The sequence below is a fragment of the Trachemys scripta genome, chromosome 8 (assembly GCF_013100865.1).
Source record: "Trachemys scripta elegans isolate TJP31775 chromosome 8, CAS_Tse_1.0, whole genome shotgun sequence".
Classification (NCBI taxonomy): domain Eukaryota; kingdom Metazoa; phylum Chordata; order Testudines; family Emydidae; genus Trachemys; species Trachemys scripta.
In genome coordinates, this window is record NC_048305.1 from 7,735,043 (window position 1) to 7,753,949 (window position 18,907).

The 18,907-nt window shown below is 39.8% G+C and overlaps 1 protein-coding gene across 2 annotated transcripts in view; it reads left to right on the forward strand.

Annotated features, from left to right (window-relative positions):
- Nucleotides 1–830: 830 nt before the first annotated feature.
- Nucleotides 831–18,907, forward strand: part of ADAMTS2 (ADAM metallopeptidase with thrombospondin type 1 motif 2) — a 162,568-nt gene continuing 144,491 nt past the window's right edge. Inside the window, exon 1 of one of the 2 annotated variants that reach the window (XM_034778501.1) lies at nt 831–1,002. In XM_034778501.1, the coding sequence (XP_034634392.1) occupies nt 855–1,002 (148 nt within the window). In that variant the 5' untranslated portion in view covers nt 831–854. The remainder of the gene's footprint in view (nt 1,003–18,907) is intronic. The other variant, XM_034778500.1, reaches the window with a different exon arrangement.

Sequence of the window (18,907 nt, forward strand, 5' to 3'; positions counted from 1 at the left end):
CTAGATATTTTTCCATTCAAATAAAAATGTTGGAAAGATAGCTTGTTCGCTATGGTAGTAAAAAACAAACTATCTAAATGACTTTCACACTGCTCTTGTTAGCAGTGGACATGCTGAGATGGTTGTGTCAAGCTTTTCTTTTGTGCTTCAATGGACAAGTAAGGTTTTCAGTTTTTCATACCAGTATATTTGTCCTGGTTTGGATTTTTAAGCTTTTATCCCTTAGAAACTTATTACAGAAAAGTTATATTTTAATTGTTTTTTGCTAACTGGCTAAGAGAGTTTGTGCCAGTTCAGTCCTTTGTGTCATCTTTACATGATGCATTAATGCAGGAGAAAAATGTACAAAGCTTATTTGCCAGCTAACCAGGCTTAGCACTTCACCATCTTGTCTCTGAATAGAAAGGTCTGATCAAGCACCACAGAATTGTACATCTGGGAAGGCTCATGATGCGGAATTGATCCTGTATTTAGCAGGCATGGGTATTCATACAACACTGGAGCAATTTGTGGCTGACAAATCACTATAGTCGTATTACCTGTTTCTTTGTAGTTGATTTCTAATTGAGAGTCCATTTCCACATACATATTTTAGTCCCAACCCTTGCTAATTAGATTCTAGTAGAAATCCCTTTGGTCTGATGTTTTACCTTTGTCCTTCCTTGTCAAGTTGAGGCATTAATGCTACATTTTGCTCTAATAAAGAATTCATCTCGTTTACTCCCTGCACTCTAACTGCTCTCTGGAGAGTGCTAAAGTGTGCTTAAGCATATTGTAACTGTTTACTCACAATATCTGCTGTATGCATAGTAACTTAAAATGTTCCATCTCTGTCCTGTCATTCCTAGGCTGGCATGATTCGCACAGACAAAGACGAGTTCTTCATTGAGCCTCAGGAGAAGGGCAGTCAGGAGGAAGACGGAGGCAGGACGCATGTGGTATATCGCAGAGCAGCTGTCAAGAAGCCACTTCCCACGGAGAACACAGATATCCAGTATAAAGGCAAGGCTGAGATGTTAATGACAACTGGTGTCTAAAGCATAGCTAAAAGCATGTATCTAGTAAGCAGCCTCTATGATCTGCTACCTCTGGCTGTTTGTCCTTGAGAGTGGAAATACCTTTTCTGCTCTTTATACGTGGAAGGGTGGGGGAAGGTTGGGCTAGATTAAACAAGCATTGCAGCAGCCTTAAACACTTGCCAGTGTGGCAGATCTTTTCTCCTTTTAATGTACAGATAGGAGTGGTAATTCACCCGAGGTGAAGCTGTAGGGTGACCAGACAGCAAATGTGAAAACTCGGGCCAGGGGGGTAGGTGGTAATAGGAGCCTATATAAGAAAAAGACCCAAAAATCGGGACTGTCCCTATAAAATCGGGACATCTGGTCACCCTATGAAGCTGGCACATTACAAGCCTATGTAAGAGCAACCCCGGGGCATCACAGGTAGAGCAGCAATGCGGTGGTTCCTGTACACCTTTCAAACGCGGGGGAAACATTGTTCACACTGGCTCTGCACAGGCCACCTTGGAAGGCTGCAGTGGGAGCAGTGGTGTCTGGGCTTTGTGCTGGCACCCTCTTCATGGGGGATGGGGTGCCATTGGGGGTGGTTAATTTCACCCCAGAGGAATAAGATGTTGTGTCCTCAGACACAGATATGGAACTCCCATTGAATTGTGTATCCATGTTTGAGGGTAGAATTTGACTCAATATGTTGTGGAAAGAGCTGTATTAAAAGGAGTCTCAAAGCTGCCAAGAAGTCTGCATTGTCTGACATAAGCAGTCTTGTATAGAAAAGAATTTTCTACCTACATGTACAGTAGCTGTTTTTGCCAAGTGCCTTTTTAGCTGAGTGAGCAATGGATACAAATCTTGTAAGTGGATGTTTTCACAGCTAATGTTAATACTGCTATTGACTGGATTGTTTGGGTGGCAAAGCAAAAAGCAGCCACATTTTGGGCCCAACTCTGTTGTACAGTATAGTAAATTAATTTATTACTGATAATTTAAGAGCAACCTAATACTTTAGTGTTAGTTTGTTGCATTTCTGTTATTACATACAGTACTAGGGTGTGATTGCCATCAACAGAAGGCTTTTTTCCAAGGGTCCTCAATGTCCCTGTAATTATGTGGCCCTTCAGTACCAACTTCTAAAGACAAATATAAAATTGTGATACATTTGTAAATTCCTGCCATTTCAGTGGCAGAAATGAAGCACATAAACTTGTTAGAATGCTACACATTAACGGAGACCAGGCTGTAGAATTATAAAAAAGGCAAATAGCATCTCTTCTCCTTCAGGCCATATTCGGAGCGTATGGTGATGTAAGTTACACAGGGCTCGAATTGAAAACAAAAAGTAGTAGCGGTTTCCTAAGCTTCACCCACTTGAGACATCAAAATGAGATGCCAATCAAAGTAGATTGTGCAGATGTCCTCTGGTGAGCTCCTCGAGCTGGCTCACTTTCAGTGGGATTCAGATACACCCCTGGACAGAGCTGGACTAAGGCAATTGGCATGTGCCTAGGGCCCCTCCTCCCGGAGTCACATGATGGAATTTGTTATATTAATACATGCTGATGCCATTACTGTAATGTTGGAGAATATCTCTGTCAAGCCGTTTCCTTTTAAACAAAAGAGATTTAATTTTATTCACACCTTATGGCAGTATTTTTGTTTTTAGATGGTAAATATTCCTCAGGAGTAGGAGTTTGATACACAAAAAAGCACAAATCATATTTCAGTTTTGATAGCTCAGCTCAAATATTGGCATGCTGTACCTGCTAGAGGAAGATCCTTGACAGCAGTATCTCAAAACACCTCAGTAAAGTATAGAGACCTAGTGTATGCCTTTCTCTCATAGAGCTGTCTGAAAATAACCCTATTGTAACAGTCTGGTAGGCATAATATAGCAATTACAAAGCCAAAATGACAATTATGTTGCAACATTATAGTTCAACCTGTGACTATACGCAAGTACACTGCAGTTCTGTGTTTATACAGCACCTTGCACACGGGGGTAGAAGGAGCTACCACAATACAAATTGTTATTTTTAGTAATAGAAAGGTAAGCAAACTGTAATTAAGAGTTAAGAAGCGTGCTTAATGAAGAGGGTGATGAAGAGAGAGTCTGATCCTGCTGGGCTTAGGACTCTGAGTTTATTTGAATTAATGCAGACTTCTGCTTGGGGAAGGGATGACTATTTTAAGTAGAGATGTTTGAAATTCTTCAAATTTCAAAATTTCAATGAAAATTTAAAAGAAAAATCACGGAAAATTTTAATGAAAAGTTTTGCAAAATTCCCTCCCAACTCTCACCCCATTTTTTCACCAGTTGGTTGAACATTTTCAATGTTTTGACATTTTGAAAAAAAGAGGAACAATGTCAAGAAAATTTTCATGAAATTCTTTTTTTTTTTTTTTACTGGATCAAGTGTTTGACTACTAAGCCAATGTTTTCTTTAAAGGAAAATACTAGCTGACCTCTCTTCTCTGGCTTTCTGGGTATCATTATTCCAGTTCAGTCTTGCATCTGGAGACTCCATTTCCCATTTGAAATGATGGAGCAGCTGTAGAACTGGGTTCAGCTGGCTATCCACTGAGCACATCACAGGGAAGAATGATAGGTGCATGGCTGGGCTTTCTCCGGGATGCAACTAGAGGTCATAGGAGGAGCCAGTTTCTGGTTGAGGGAATGATGTCCTGCTTCCATAGAGTATAAAAGGATGATGTCACATTTGCTCCACCTTGGCATTGATTGTAGTGAATTTTACATTACCAGATACTGTAAGGTGAACTTGAGAGCAGCATTTTTCTAACATTTGTGTCCGTACTTCATTCTTTTTCTGTTCCTTTATAACAAGGGAAATGGGGACTTTATTCCAGCTGTTCAAAAAATCAACCTCCTAAACACTGGGGACACTGGGGTATTCTTCTTTATATATAAAGACATGTTTTTTAATAAATGGAATGTGCTGGGAGAGAACAGATGTGAAAAAACATGGCAAATGTATGTTCTGATTCAAGACTATCTCAGATTTTTTTCTGAGTTTAAACAAAACACTATCCAAGTAGAAGGGGAAAAGTAAATACCAGTTTCTGACAGCTTAAATCACGGATTTTGGCAGAATTTTCTGTTTTTGGAAAGGTGACAATAATAGTCTAAGGGTATGATATATCCACCCACTCTTGCCTTTCTCACACAACTCTATTTTTCCAGTATATTAATAAACAAACCACTTATGCTTTGGAACTTCAGAGTTCAAACAGCACATTAGTACTGTAGGAGTTATTATGTTTTGACCAGAATCTGGATAATTCTTTTAGAAAGAGGCAGAAACATTTTCATGTGCTAGTTTGTGTGTTGCAGGTGAGTTGTTAAACTCTCCAGCAGGAATATACCCTGTATTTTCTCCTGATTATATTCTTAATACATAAATGGATATAATAATTTGTCTTCTTCTAATTATGCCCTCGATATTACAATGTAGTGGGCATCTTTAAAACTTATTATTTTGAAAGATTCTACTATTTCTAGTAGAAGTCCTCATTATATAGATGGGAAATATTGCTTGAGAATGGTAAAAACTCTTACACAGTAAAACTTAAGTGTGCCCATTATATCATGCGTAGAATATTATTTTTCTGACTTTGATTTATTGTGATATTTTGTTCAAATGTTCTTTACATGTGAAATAAAGAAATGATGTTTTTATTAAAGTTGAGATCATGTCTAAAAAACACAAGAATTTAATTTTGCATGTGAAAAGTGGGTTCTAGTTAAAGCCAGTTTGAAGATCAGCCCCATAAAAAAGAAATGTTTTTATAACATGTGGACAGTTAAATCCTCATGTCCATTCTTATGGTGCATATGCTCAATTGAAAGGAAATAATTCTACTAAAGTTTTCCTTAACATGTGCGTTTTCTTTCTTTAAATCATGGACTAAATACACCACAAATGTCCAAGTTTCAAGTGAGTTTTGATATTGCTTGATGGAGAGGCAGAGACTCAATTTTAATTGATTCATTTATTATGCAGATGAAGGATTTCTTTAACAAGGAACAGTTTATTATAGAACAAGGCTGCAAGTTAATTAACTAGAACCACGTTGAAACAGACAAATCATTCTTGCCCTAACTACCAACTCAATCCTTGGAATTTCCAAAGCCTGTTGAGACACTCAGATCCCACCATGAGCAAATGCTGAGCACTTGGCCCTGCCTACAAAGTCTTAGCTTCCTGAAGTTCTGCAACCCATAGACAGTCAGGTATTGGGTCCCTGAACACAGAGTCCTTACCTACAAAATCAAAGCCTGTTGAAGCGTTCTGAAAGGCAGGCACATTCATTTAATTTCAGACCTGTCCACGGGCAAATGCATAGCTCTACCTGACCAGACTCCATATCCTGCAATGGTGCCTACTGTCCACTTGGGTGATATGTTTTAAAACAACAAAAAACTCATCCACTTGATATCCATGAGGGATGGATTCACGCTAGCACATAGAAGTTTAGCCGTCCTTTCTGATGCCAAACTCCAGAGGTGTGGTAGTTTGGGTACCCCCATAAATGTGACCATTTTATCTGAGTTTGATGCGTGTGCAATACCTTTCCTACTCTGTGCATGTCGTTTCCCTGGTCATGTGTGAAGCAGTGAAGCTTCCGAGCAGGGACCTGTTTCTGGCATAATAGTGGAGGAACTGAAGATCGTAGCAGATGTGCAGGTTCATAGGCACAGTAACATCGTAATAATTAATAGCCATACAGTACATTTATACTGCACCCTTCTCCAAAACACATTCCTGGGTTGTTTCACAATTCCTATATAATTAAAAGCAGCAAACCTCCTTTCCAATTGGATTCACAAACTAAAGTGAGCCAGTCCACTGAACAGAATGAGGAAGTTAGATCAGTAACCATGAGCGCTAGACTTTCTCCAGAAAATTATAGTGACTTTTCAATTTGATGAGTGTGCTTGTTAAAGTGAAACCTGGTCATGTCTTTGTTAATTATTTTAGCTTGTTTAATTGATGAATCTCCTTCCCAATTGCCCATCAATTCAGAAGGCTACTACAGTAAGCAAATTTAAGGAGCTTGGCTATCAAGTCACCCAAGACTTCTGAGGGTACTCAAATATGAAATTGTAGAACTACTAACTGTTGTATGTAACCTGTTGCTTAAATCAGCCTCTGTACCAGATCTGTGGAGGGTAGCTAATGTAATACGTATTTTTTAAAAAGGCTCCAGAGACAATCCTGGCAATTGCAGGCTGGTGAGCCTAACTTCAGTACCAGGTAAACTGGTTGAAACCACAGTAAAGAACAGAATTATCAGACACATAATAAACATGCCATGTTGAGGAAGAGTCAACATGGCTTTTATACAGAGAGATCATGCCTCACCAATCTATCACAATTCTTTGAGGGAGTCAACAAATATGGACATGGGTGATCCTGTTGATATAGTATATTTGGATTTTCAGAAAACCTTTGACAAGTTCCCTCACCAAAAGCTCTTAAGCAAAGTAAGCAGTCATAGGTTAAAAGGGAAGGTCCTCTTATGAATCAGTAATTGTTTCCTATCTTTTAATCAAAGGGTAGGAAACAATGGAGAGAGGTAAAAAGCGGGTCCCCCAAGGATCTGTACTGAGATCTATGCTGTTCAACTTATTCATGAATGTTCTGGAAAAGGGGTAAACCTTGAGGTCACCAGGTGGGCCTGGCTGGTTCAAGTTCAGGGTCAACCACCAGTAGCTATGTGGGGATGGCTGCGATACCTGCCGTTTTCTAACCCAGTGCAGAAACTCCAGGAGAGCAAGGCTCATTCCCAGTCCCATCTCCTAATGTCCTGTGGTGGGGAGGTGTTGGGATTTTGGGGCCTTTTGCTGACATAGCTGTAAGGGCTGGGGACGTTTCCCTCCCTCAGCACTGATGGCGCATTAGATAGCCACTCCCCGCATGTTTGGTTTTGGGGGCCATGTTCTCCAAACTTCCATAAATGTTGAGGGGGAGAAACACATGGCAATTTAGATTTAACTAAACAAAAGATAGAAAAGTAAAATGTTCAGTAAATAAAGTTAGATGACGGTTCTTGTAGGTTTCAAAGATTATATTTCAGAGGAAAGCTCTTCCATCAGAGTTCATCAGACTGTCAATGCTATTGATTTACTATAGTATTCAAATTACTTTAAAAAAACCAAAAGGCACATTTGTTTTGTATTTCTTGAGATTGCCTGAAATGATACATAAATTGGCTGGTTGCCATTCTAATTTAAAGAAACTATATGCCAGTTACCTTTGCAAAGGAATTGTTCCATTAGAAAACTGAAGTTCCTCCAAATCCAATCGATATTTCCTTTCAGTGTGTACCCCTGATGATTAATGACTGTTCTCTTATTTTGCAGTCACTAAGGCAGCAGTGACAATATTTTTTTTTGTCTCCTTCCTACATCATATGTGCGTGATAAATACGTCTGTCTTTCTCTTGTCTTTGATTGTCTCTGAATTTCACTTTGCTGATTCACAGAGCTTGTCTGGAGAGAGATGGATTGATTATTCAGATGCAATTCAACTTTTGAATAAGATGCACGGTTATGCACTTGTGGAAAAACAAGTCTCCAGGGACTGTTATTAGGCCATTGGATGTCACTCTTGCTAACTGCAGATGTGGCTGATGAAGCATTTCTTTGCTAGCATAAGGAAATATGTGTCTTGAAGCAGTTTTAACAAGAGGCTTTTGGATAGTCTTAGAGATGTCTCTTTTCATAGCTCAAACAGCATTTTTTAACATGCTGATCTGTTGTCTTAATTCTTTTCATACATACAGTGAAAATTTATCTATGATGCTGACTTTTCCAAAAACATTTCTGTCTTGCCTGTTAAACAGTCTCTCTGTATCAGTGGTCTCCAAACTGTGGGGTATGCCTGCAGGGTGCAGTGTGGAGGAACGTTTGGGTTGGGGAGCGCATGGTGGGGCCCGAGCCAGCCCACACTGGGGGCCAGGAGGGAGCACCACCCAGTCCCGCTCTGTCCCCAGCTGCAGTTCTACTCTGCCCCCTGCCCAGCTCCCTGCCCAGCTCCAGCCACAGCTCTGCTCGATTCCCAGCCCGGCTCTGCCCTCGTTACCTCTCCGTCCACAGGCCAGCTCCGCCTCTAGTCCCAGCTCCTTCCCCATCCCCAGTTCTGCCTCCAGTTCTTCCTTCAGCCCAAGCTCCTCTGCTGAGCCCAACTGTGCAGTAATGGAGATGGGGGGGCGCAGATAGAATCCATTACTGGTCAGGGGGAAGCACGACAGGAAACATTTGTGCACTACTACTCCATATTGTATTTCATCATAAAGTAACTCAGATTTATTTAAACAAATTTCTGGCTTAAAAGAGGTACTGCGCTTTCCAAACTCAAATTTTTTTGGGGGGGAGGGAGGGCGGCAAGTATCTTGTTTTCTTCCCAACCTCCCTTACTGAAAAACCCAGTGAATATATAGTGAGAGTTAAACTATTGCTAACATGGTCAACCATAGATGGTGAAATAATAATTAATAAAGGAAATAACAATGGGTAAGTTCATATCTCCCAATCTGCTGATCCTTACTTCAGTAAAAGTCCAGTACATACTCTCAGTGTTCATATCTTTGCTAACAGACAGGGTTCTTGCATTTGGCTGGCTGAAATGTGGAATACTATCCTTTTTTCCATAATGGATATATTCTTCTATCATAGTGTTTCCCAAATTGTGGCCTGTTGACGGTCATTGGTCCATGAAGCATTTGCTCATGGTGTGGGGGCAGGTCCCATAGAGCTAGAATCTTAACAGCCCATTTTTTCTCCACTGCCCATAAGGACATGGGTGGCAGGATGGTGGTGTTTGAAATACTGGTGGAGATTTTGTGTGTGGAATTAATTGAATTTTGCTACACCTATTGTGGAAGAGAAGGATGTAATCCATGTAAAGACTGTATCATAAGGCCTGCTCACAAGGTGACTGAATTAAAGTTGCATAGGCAACCTTAATGTTCTTGTAAATATAACTTATTTTTGTGGATAATAAATAAATTGCATTCAGAGAAGTTGAACATACATTAAATAATTTTCTAATATTACGTTTCCAAGAAAGCCAGTGCTGTAGTTATAGTAATGTTGTTAGTTCACCAGTGGGAAATGTGGGAGTTTGCCAGTGAGAACATGATTACGCATTGGTAGGTATGTATCTACCTGACAATTTGTCTATTAAAATGGGGTCCACAATACAGTATTTGAGAACTTTTGCTCTAATAAATTCACTTTCAACATGGGCATTAGAAACTCAATAATATATATTACTGAAGTTCTGCAGCTACTATCTTTGGCACCACAATACTATGATTATTCTTTTAAGCCCTGATTCAGGAAAGCACTTAAATACATGTTTAACTTTAAGCATGTGCTTAAGTCAAATTGACTTCAGGCATGTGCTTAAAGTTGAGAATGTGTATAAATGCTTTCCTAAATACCCATGCTTTCCTAAATTGGAGTCAGAAGACATGATCCGGCAAGGAGCTGAGCAAACCTTTAGTTTCCTATAGTTTCCTTTCAGATCAACATGAATTGAAGGCACACAGCATTTAACAGGATCAGGCCTATATTTATTTAAATATTATCTTTACTTAAGTATTTGCAGTCTGCTCACATAACATATCAGTAACGGACTTAAAAATAAAATGCAGTTCATTCTTCATTGATAAATTCACTTTAAATTCTCTGAACTAAATTAAAACAATATGATAGATCAGAATATTCTTAAGTGTTTTTGCAAACACCTTACATCTGGAGTTGGATGTTACTAAATGCACGAAGTTGCTAAATATAACAACATGAAAATTAAGCCTGCTATTGCTTTATATGATAACAGTTTCCCAGTCCTGAAATCTATAAAATGTTTGCATGACCCATTAATGAAAACATATGGGAAGTTCTCTGCTCTTCTCACCATTCTTTTCTTTTAAGTTCCTTAGAGTTAGTGGCGTGTGAAATGCCAAGTTGGATTAAACTACGCCATGTTATGCATGCTCATATTTGCATTTATGTTTTAGAGGCAAAACATAATTAAAATTGAGGTTTTTGGGAATGTCTTTGTTTATAGGCTCATCACTATGATATCGGCTCACCTCCCAGGAATTAATGAATTTATCCTCACAACATCCCTACGAAGTAAGGAACTATTTATTAATGCCGTTTCACAGATGGCCTAAGAGAAGCCAAATGCTTTTTAAAAAAATAAACAATAGTACAGTAAAATGTATTTGTACAACGGCCAATGTTTAATGTTGATTTCTTCTGCTAAAGGCCCACTATAGAACCTGAAGAGCAGCAGTTCCCAGGTCAAATCTCTATGCTCTCTCTCTCTCTCTCTCCCTTTTAGTTTTTGCTATTTAGTTTTTAGTTTCCCAGAGTTTGTAATCAGATTCAGAATAATTTATTTATATTCCGCATTCCGATTGTCTAACCAACCAAGTATTAGGTAGGTCAGCAGTGATGCCAAAGGTCTGCTATATCTTGGCTAGTCTGGTGCAGTTAGAAAAGAACCCTGGTCACTGAAAGACACAGCTATTCCACTTCGTCAATGAAAAATGTCCTATAGTCCATATCTTTGTTTGGAAAATGGATTCTGGAACTGAGGATCTAAGAATGTGGCTAGCATGTATTATTTGCTATTTTGTTCCATGGTAGCAATTCTTGATCAGTGTGGCAATTGTCAAGCATAGTATTTAATAATTACGAACATGGCTGTGTTCTGGGGTTGCTCTTATTCTTTACCACTTTTTCCCCCCCCAGCAGATGGATGAGTGGGATAATTTGACTTAACAATGCTGTTTCCGCATTGACTTGTTTAGTAACTCATACATAATTTCAGGATATTAAAACAAATGTTTTCCTGTGGTCTGTTGGGTTAGAATGGATGTCAAGGAATTTACATTCTCCTTTCCTAGGAATTGACTGTGATCTCAGTCACACTTATGAAAATCCAACAAAAGTTTAATGGAGTTCCTCCTGGCTTACTCCAGTGTAAGTGAGGTCAGAATCTCTGGTCCCATGGACCATTTGGGCATTAACTGATGGTTTGAGTATAGGCAAGCTGAAAATAAATATGTAGTTCATTTGGTTGTATTTTGCCTGGCTGATATTGTAAATTGCAGGGGTTGTATTTGGCAACTGGTACTGTTTGACAAGAAAATGGCCCCAGTTCTGCAAACCTTTACTCATGAGAGTAGCTCTTACTCATGTGAGTTGTCCCACTGAAGTCAATGAAAGTACTCACGTGAGTAAAGGCTACTCGCGTGTAAGTCTTTGCAAAATCAACCTCTATGTTCAGAGATAGTAGGCAGAATAACATCTGGTGTGCGTCTGTTAAATGAGGTCTTGTAGTAGAGGCCTGACAAACATTTCAAGCTTTTGATGGTGGCAGAATGGGTATAAATCTTATCTACTGACCTTGATAATGACTGTAAAATGGTGATCATGCTAAAAACTCTAGGCATGATCAAATTAAAGCAATGGGCAAACCAAGAACTGTGAGTGAAACAGGCATCCTTAAATGCTCATGTCATATTTCTGTCATTGCTTGAGACAGAAGAGCCAAATATGAGGCCCTATGAAGTGATCCAAGCATAAGTAAGATATTTCCAGCTGGTTTTGAATATTCTCAGCTGTGGGTTTGTTTGCAGGAAATGTGCTTCTTGGAGCCCAGCCATGTTTTAAAAAAAACAAAAAAAAACATGGTTGTGCTGCTGGTCTCTCTTTGCTTTCTGCAAATGGTGGTGACCGTCAGGGCAAATGCCAGGCCCACAAGCAGAGTTAGAAATAACAACTACTGAGCTAACTCCATTGTCTATGGGAGAGGAAGCTACTGTATGAAATTGTTTTGCTGCTAACATGCCGATTGCTAGTATAATGAATGAGTGTTGAGGCTCTAGGCTTCTTTGGAGTACCAGCTTATCAAACTCTGAGCTGGGGCTGGATAGGCAGCCAGCGGGGCTTGAACCCTGGACAACTGAAGAGAAGCTGCCTTCTTGGAGCCAAGACATGAGATGTCACTCTAAGATTGGATAGGTTTCCGAAGTAGATGTTCGTGATAGTTAATATTGGCACTAATTACACTGCGTTGCAGGATAGCTCACACATAGTAGATGACTTTTAGGGGACTCAGAAGCGTGTTGAAGAAGATAAATGTCCAAGTGATCATCTCTGAGATCCTTCTGTCCCAGGAGTGAAGGAAAACAGAAGGCAGAAGATTCTGGAAGTGAAACACTAGCTAAGTAGATAGTGTGGGGTAGAAGATTTTGGTGTTGTGGAACATTCGTCCACCTTCAATAGGAAGAGGGTGCTGCATAGTTTGGAGGCCTTCACTCTAGTAGAAGGGGGACCAGTCATGGGGACAGGCTGGCTAGAGTAGTCAGGAGAGAATTAAACTAATAGCAAAAGGGAAGGGTAAAAAGAGGGAAGGTCTGAATACTCAGCACAAAATTGAGATGTTGAGAACAAAATTAACCAAGGAACCAAAGGAGATGAAGAGAAGAAATTATTGAATTGCCTATACATGAATGCTAGGAACTTGGGTAATAAACGAGAAGAATTGGAATGTCTCGTTTATGAGCATAAATTTGATCTAGTTGGTGGGATGATTTGCATAGTTGGAATGTTATAATCGATTCAGAAAGGACTGAGTAGGAAAAAGGGGAGGAGGAGTGCCACTGTCAAAAATGGCATGCCCGTTTCCGAGTCACTGATAATTCAGAAGAAAATGATCTTGAATACTTATGGATCAATGTCCGAACAGATAAAGCACAAGACGGGGTATTAGTTGGTGTTTGCTACAAACCATCAAATCATACTGGGGAATAGGATGCCCACCTTCTTAGGCACCTATCTGTAGTGTGTAGGAAAAAAAAGCTGTGTGATCATGGGGGACTTCAATCTAATGACATATGTCTGGAGGTCTCATTCTTCCAGTGCTAAAAGATCCTTTGAATTTCTAAACATTGTAGATGACAAATTCCTGAGTCAAATAGCATTGCAGCCAACATGGCAAATTCTTTATTAGACCTTTGTCCTAACAGATAAAGAAGAACTGATCAGAACTAAAAAATAATGGTAGCTTAGGATTCAAGTGATCAAGACTGGATCACATTTACAATGTGCAAACAGAATAAAGTGTAGACCAGTAATATATATATTTGGTGCTTTAATAGGACCAATTTCAGAAAGCTGAGAACAATTATGAATCAAATCAGCTGGGAGGAAGAAATCAATCAGAAAAATGTGAATCATCAATCACCTTGCTAGATGCCCAAAAAGTCACAATCCCACAACAGAGGAAGAAGGCTGTGCTGGTTTAAAAAAAGGACCTGGTTTAGAGGCATCTGTGTTTTTAAAAAACAAACAAATAAATAAATAAAATCAAAATCTATATAACAAATAGAAGAAAGGGGAAGTTGATAGTAATGAATATAAATAAGAAGTTAGGACTCTGTAGACAACTGATATGGGAGGCAAAGGGACACTTAAAAGTGGCAAAATCTGTTATTGAGTGGACAATTCTTCAACAAAAAAACCGTCAAAAACAGACTCCAACGAGACACTGCAGAACTGGAATTAATTTGCAAACTGGACACCATCAAATTAGGCCTGAATAAAGACTGGGAGTGGATGGGTCACTACAAAAAGTAATTTTCCCTCTGCTGATACTCACGCCTTTTTGTCAACTGTTTGAAATGGGCCACCTTGATTGCATTGGCCTCGTTAGCACTACAAAAGTAATTTTCCCTCCCTTGGTATTCACCCCTTCTTGTCAACTATTGAAAATAGGCCACTTCCACCTTAATTGAATTGGCTCGTTACACTGACCCCCCAGTTGGTAAGGCAACTCCCATCTTTTCATGTGCTATAATATATAGTCTGCTTACTGTATTTTTCACTCCATGCATCTGATGAAGTGGGCTTTAGCCCATGAAAGCTTATGCCCAAATAATTTTGTTAGTCTCTAAGGTGCCACAAGTATTCCTCGTTGTTTTTGCTGATACAGACTAACACGGTAGCCCTCTGAAACCTGGAAATATGCCAGTAACTTGTCTGATGTAATATTCTCTTTGCTGCTTCATTTTGGCCTTGTAGCAAATCAGGTGCTTCCTGAATTTTGTGTGTGTCTAGCCCAAGAAATGGAAATGAGGAAGTTTTGGCTGGTGGTGACATAAAATGTTTGTTAAATAAATAAATCTAAACCTTAAACTGTGTGGGATTGATCTGAGCTTGGTCTATTTCTTGCATCACCTGATCTGTTTTACCCTCCCTATTTAACAGATGCAGGTTATTTTGTATGGACTTTGTATGGAGGAAAAAGTGAATCTAAATCAAGCATAATACAGCATCTATAATGCAAGCTTCTTCTCTTCCAACATTTTGCAGTTAAAACAGTGGAAGACAGTTAAAACAAGGCAAAGCTACATTATTATAATCTGTGCATTATAATAATACCTGACTCTTATATAGTACTTATAATAATGATTTTGCTAAGTGACCATGTTTGCTAAAAGTTAATAATTACATTTTTTGTAATTTACTGATAAACTTTACTTACGAAGTTTAAAATGTACTTTCAGCTATTTATACTGCAATTGTAAAATGGATTTATGTGTAGAGTCCCACTTTGTTAATGTGCACATTTCTGGAAGTCCCCAAGTGCACGTATGTAGGAGCTGCTACCAGCAGTCAGAGTTTGAAACGACTTGTCTCGTTTGGATGTAAACCTCAGGAATCACGTTACCTGCAATTTCCATCCAAAATATTTGAAATATATTCTTTTGCAGGCCTGACTATCAAAGTGTAACTTACTCTTGACTAAATAGAATAGGAGTACTTGTGGCACCTTGGAGACTAACAAATTTATTGTAGCATAAGCTTTCGTGGGCTACAGCTCACTTCATTGGATGCATGTAGTGGAAAATACAGAAGGAATATCTATGTATACACACACAGGGAACATGAAACAATGGGTGTTACCATACACATTATAAGGAGAGTGATCAGTTAAGGTGAGCTGTTGTCAGCAGGAGAGAAAAATAACTGTTTGTGGCCCATTTCCAGCACTTGACAAGGAGATATAAGGAACTGTAGGGGGGGAAGATAAGCATGGGGAAATAGTTTTACTTTGTGTAATGGCCCATCTACTCCCAGTCTTTATTCAAACCTAATTTAATGGTGTCCAATTTGCAAATTAATTCCAATTCAGCAGTCTCTCGTAGGAGTCTGTTTTTGAAGTTTTTTTTTGTGGTAACATTGCGACTTTTAGGTCTGTAATTGAGTAACAGAACACCACTAGCCGTCACCTACAACCCCCAACTAAAACCTCTCCAGCGCATCATCAAGGATCTACAACCTATCCTGAAGGATGATCCATCACTCTCACAGATCTTGGGAGACAGGCCAGTCCTTCCTAACAGACAGCCCCCAAACCCGAAGCAAATACTCATCAGCAACCACACAACAAAAACACTAACCCAGGAACCTATCCTTGCAACAAAGCCCGTTGCCAACTCTGTCCACATATCTATTCAGGGGACACCATCATAGGACCTAATCACATCAGCCACACTATCAGAGGCTCATTCACCTGCACATCTACCAATGTGATATATGCCATCATGTGCCAGCAATGCCCCTCTGCCATGTACATTAGCCAAACCGGACAGTCACTACGTAAAAGAATAAATGGACACAAATCAGACGTCAAGAATTATAACATTCAAAAACCAGTTGGAGAACACTTCAACCTCCTTGGCCACTCGATTACAGACCTAAAAGTTGCAGTATTACAACAAAAAAACTTCAAAAACAGACTCCAACGAGAGACTGCTGAATTGGAATTAATTTGCAAATTGGACACCATTAAATTAGGTTTGAATAAAGACTGGGAGTGGATGGGCCATTACACAAAGTAAAACTATTTCCCTATACTTATCTCCCCGCCCCCCCCAACTCCCCCAGTTCCTTATATCTCCTTGTCAAGTGCTGGAAATGGGCCATTTTCATTACCACCACAGTTATTTTTCTTTCCTGCTGACAACAGCTCACCTTAACTGATCACTCTCCTTATAATGTGTATGGTAACACCCATTGTTTCATGTTCCCTCTGTGTGTGTGTGTGTGTGTGTGTGTATTTATATATATATAAAAAAAAATCTTCCTTCTGTATTTTCCACTACATGCATCCGAAGAAGTGGGCTGTAGCTCACGAAAGCTTATGCTCTAATAAATTTGTTAGTCTCTAAGGTGCCACAAGTACTCCTATTCTTTTTGCGGATACAGACTAACATGGCTACTACTCTGAAATCTTGGCTAAATGAATCTGTTTTGTTTATGTAGTGCTTTCATCACTGGATCTCAAACAATTATACAGCTATTACAGCACGTTATGATGTTCAACCAGGAAGTTGTAAATACGGATGGGGGGGCAACTGTTACAATTCTCTGTCATCTCACTGTAGACTTGCACTGTTAGTCTTATACGTAGTCTGACACCATAATCATTGTCTCCACAGATCTGTACTAATCTAGTCTGGGCTCTGTATTATCACGGAAACTTCCATGCCCTAATGAGAATAAGTCACTCCCTTTACTCTGGTGGTTCTGGGCCTTGGGTTGTATTGTTGGGGTGGGCAAGCTGGGCTAACACACCTTAGGAAATTGACTAACCACAGCACACAGATAGTTAACCACACCTTAGGAAATTGACTAAGACTGCTGGGCTGTCCCCAGTGACCATGGAGGGATACCTTTCCTTGGCTGATTGACCCAAGAGTGACCCTATAGGGAAAAGCACCACTACAAACAAGGTGGAGAGAGTTTAGTAAGAGAGTTGAGTTTATAACGTGTTACCATGTCTGTTGTGGTTCTTGGAATCTCAGGGTTTTGTTGCTGGAATAAACAGTGTGCTTTATTCTCTGGTGAGAACTTCGATATATTGCCTTGGTTTAATTGTGTTTTTCCCTTATCTTTAATGGATGCTGAGTTTTCCTGTGGCTACTTGTTTGCTGCAGTACTCTGTACATGTGTGGAACATCTGGCACAGCTTGTTTGGTTGACAGCAGATAGTCCTTCCAGGAGGGAAAATTACTAATTACAATCTGGATGGTTGGGAGATTAGGGATTGTTATTTCAGCCACAGGATGTTGAAACTCCACTGAGAGAGCAAGCAGTTGCCTCAGAGGAGGCTTCGGCAGGCTCTGCACTACCACCTGTGTGAGGGGAGAGGGTTTAAGGCAAACCATAACTCCAGAAGGGCGAAACCCCAGAGTTGGGAACAGTGGATTTCAATTAGTCGTTGTCTTCCACAACAGTGTGGTGGACAGTTCTATGCTTTTAGTGGCTGAGAATTGCTTTTTTTAGCCCTCCTGTGCTTCATACAGTTGTCCTTGGAGCAGAGCTCATTTATCTGGGTTTTGTTCAATGTGATAATTTGGGGAATCAGTCTATATACAACTTGTGAATTCTGATTGGTTTTATGAACCCTATGTATAACCCCAACCCTCAGTGAGTAGTAAACCAACCATGGGCTGACAAAAACCCTGGCATGTATCATACCCCCTGCCTTGAAGAAGCTACAGAACAAAACAAAATAAATTATTAATATTTTAATCACTCTGTTCTGGCAGGATAATGGATAGGCTAAGGGGTACCTAAAATGGAAAAAATCCAGTTATTTCAGGTGGTCTTCAGAGAGGGGAGTTTGGAACAGTGGAATTCCTTCACAAAGGGAACCCCAAGACTAAGGTGTTGGGACAGCTCTTTAAAAAATCACAGGAAGACTCCAAGAGGGTGGTGGGACAAAATGGACAGCCTTAGAGAGGACTTGTTTGCAGGACCAGCCAAAGCTGAAGGAAGCTAATTGGAGAGAGACACCATGTTTTAGAGGAGAAACCATGTGTAGGAGAGGAAGGATCCTGGACTCTCCAGAGGACACTGACCTAAATCCCAAAGAGTGCCCAAGAGTGGTGAGGAAACTGAAGAAGGTAATGGCATGTAGGTGTGTTCTTATTTTGCATGAATCAGTATGATTTTTATGGTGTCTAAAGTAAAGAGCATTTGTTTTAGAAACCCTGTGCAAATCCTGGGTCTGTTTAATTCAACAAGTATTTATCCTTGAATGCCCACAAGGCTGGAGCTTTGGGAGACGGTGTGCTTACACAACTGGGGTGTCTGCGGGAGCTGACACTAGTCTTAGGGTCTAGGCAGTTGGATCATGGAGTCTCAGCTCTTGGAAGGGGGTGCTAAAATGAGAATCTGCACCCCAAAAGCATATGTAGAAACCCTGAGACCATAGGCAGTGTCTGGACCAGCATGTGGGACCCAAACACAGCGGCCTGGTAGGTGTCCAGCAGGGGGAGAGAGACCTGGACTCTGAAAGTCCATTTCTCAAAATTTGGACCCTCGTGACTAGCAATTTAAAAAGGAGCATAATTTTCTGCTGATAATGCTAATGCTCCTTCACCAAGTGTAAATATTTTTAAAATATCAAGATTTGTTTTTAAAAATATCTATTTTAAACAGACTTCTGTTGCTGAAAAATATCTCTTTAAAAAGGTATGTGCCAAACATATTGAGCCCCAAAGTAGTGTGAAAGTAAAAGCTTAATTGTGGAGTTATAAGTGACACCTGCAAGGGTTCTTTAACTTATAACCTTGTCAGGCATTTCTGCATTTTATGTCTGTATCCGTTTGCCTTTCAAGAGAGTTTTTCCTGGCATACATGTGGAGGCACATTATAGTTGGTTAAAGGACCTGCTGACTGTGAATGGTGAGAGACACGAGAAATGTTTTATGCCTGAAGCAGCTGCCTCTAAAATACGTATCCCAATGGCTCTCTTCAAAAACCACCATGCATACTT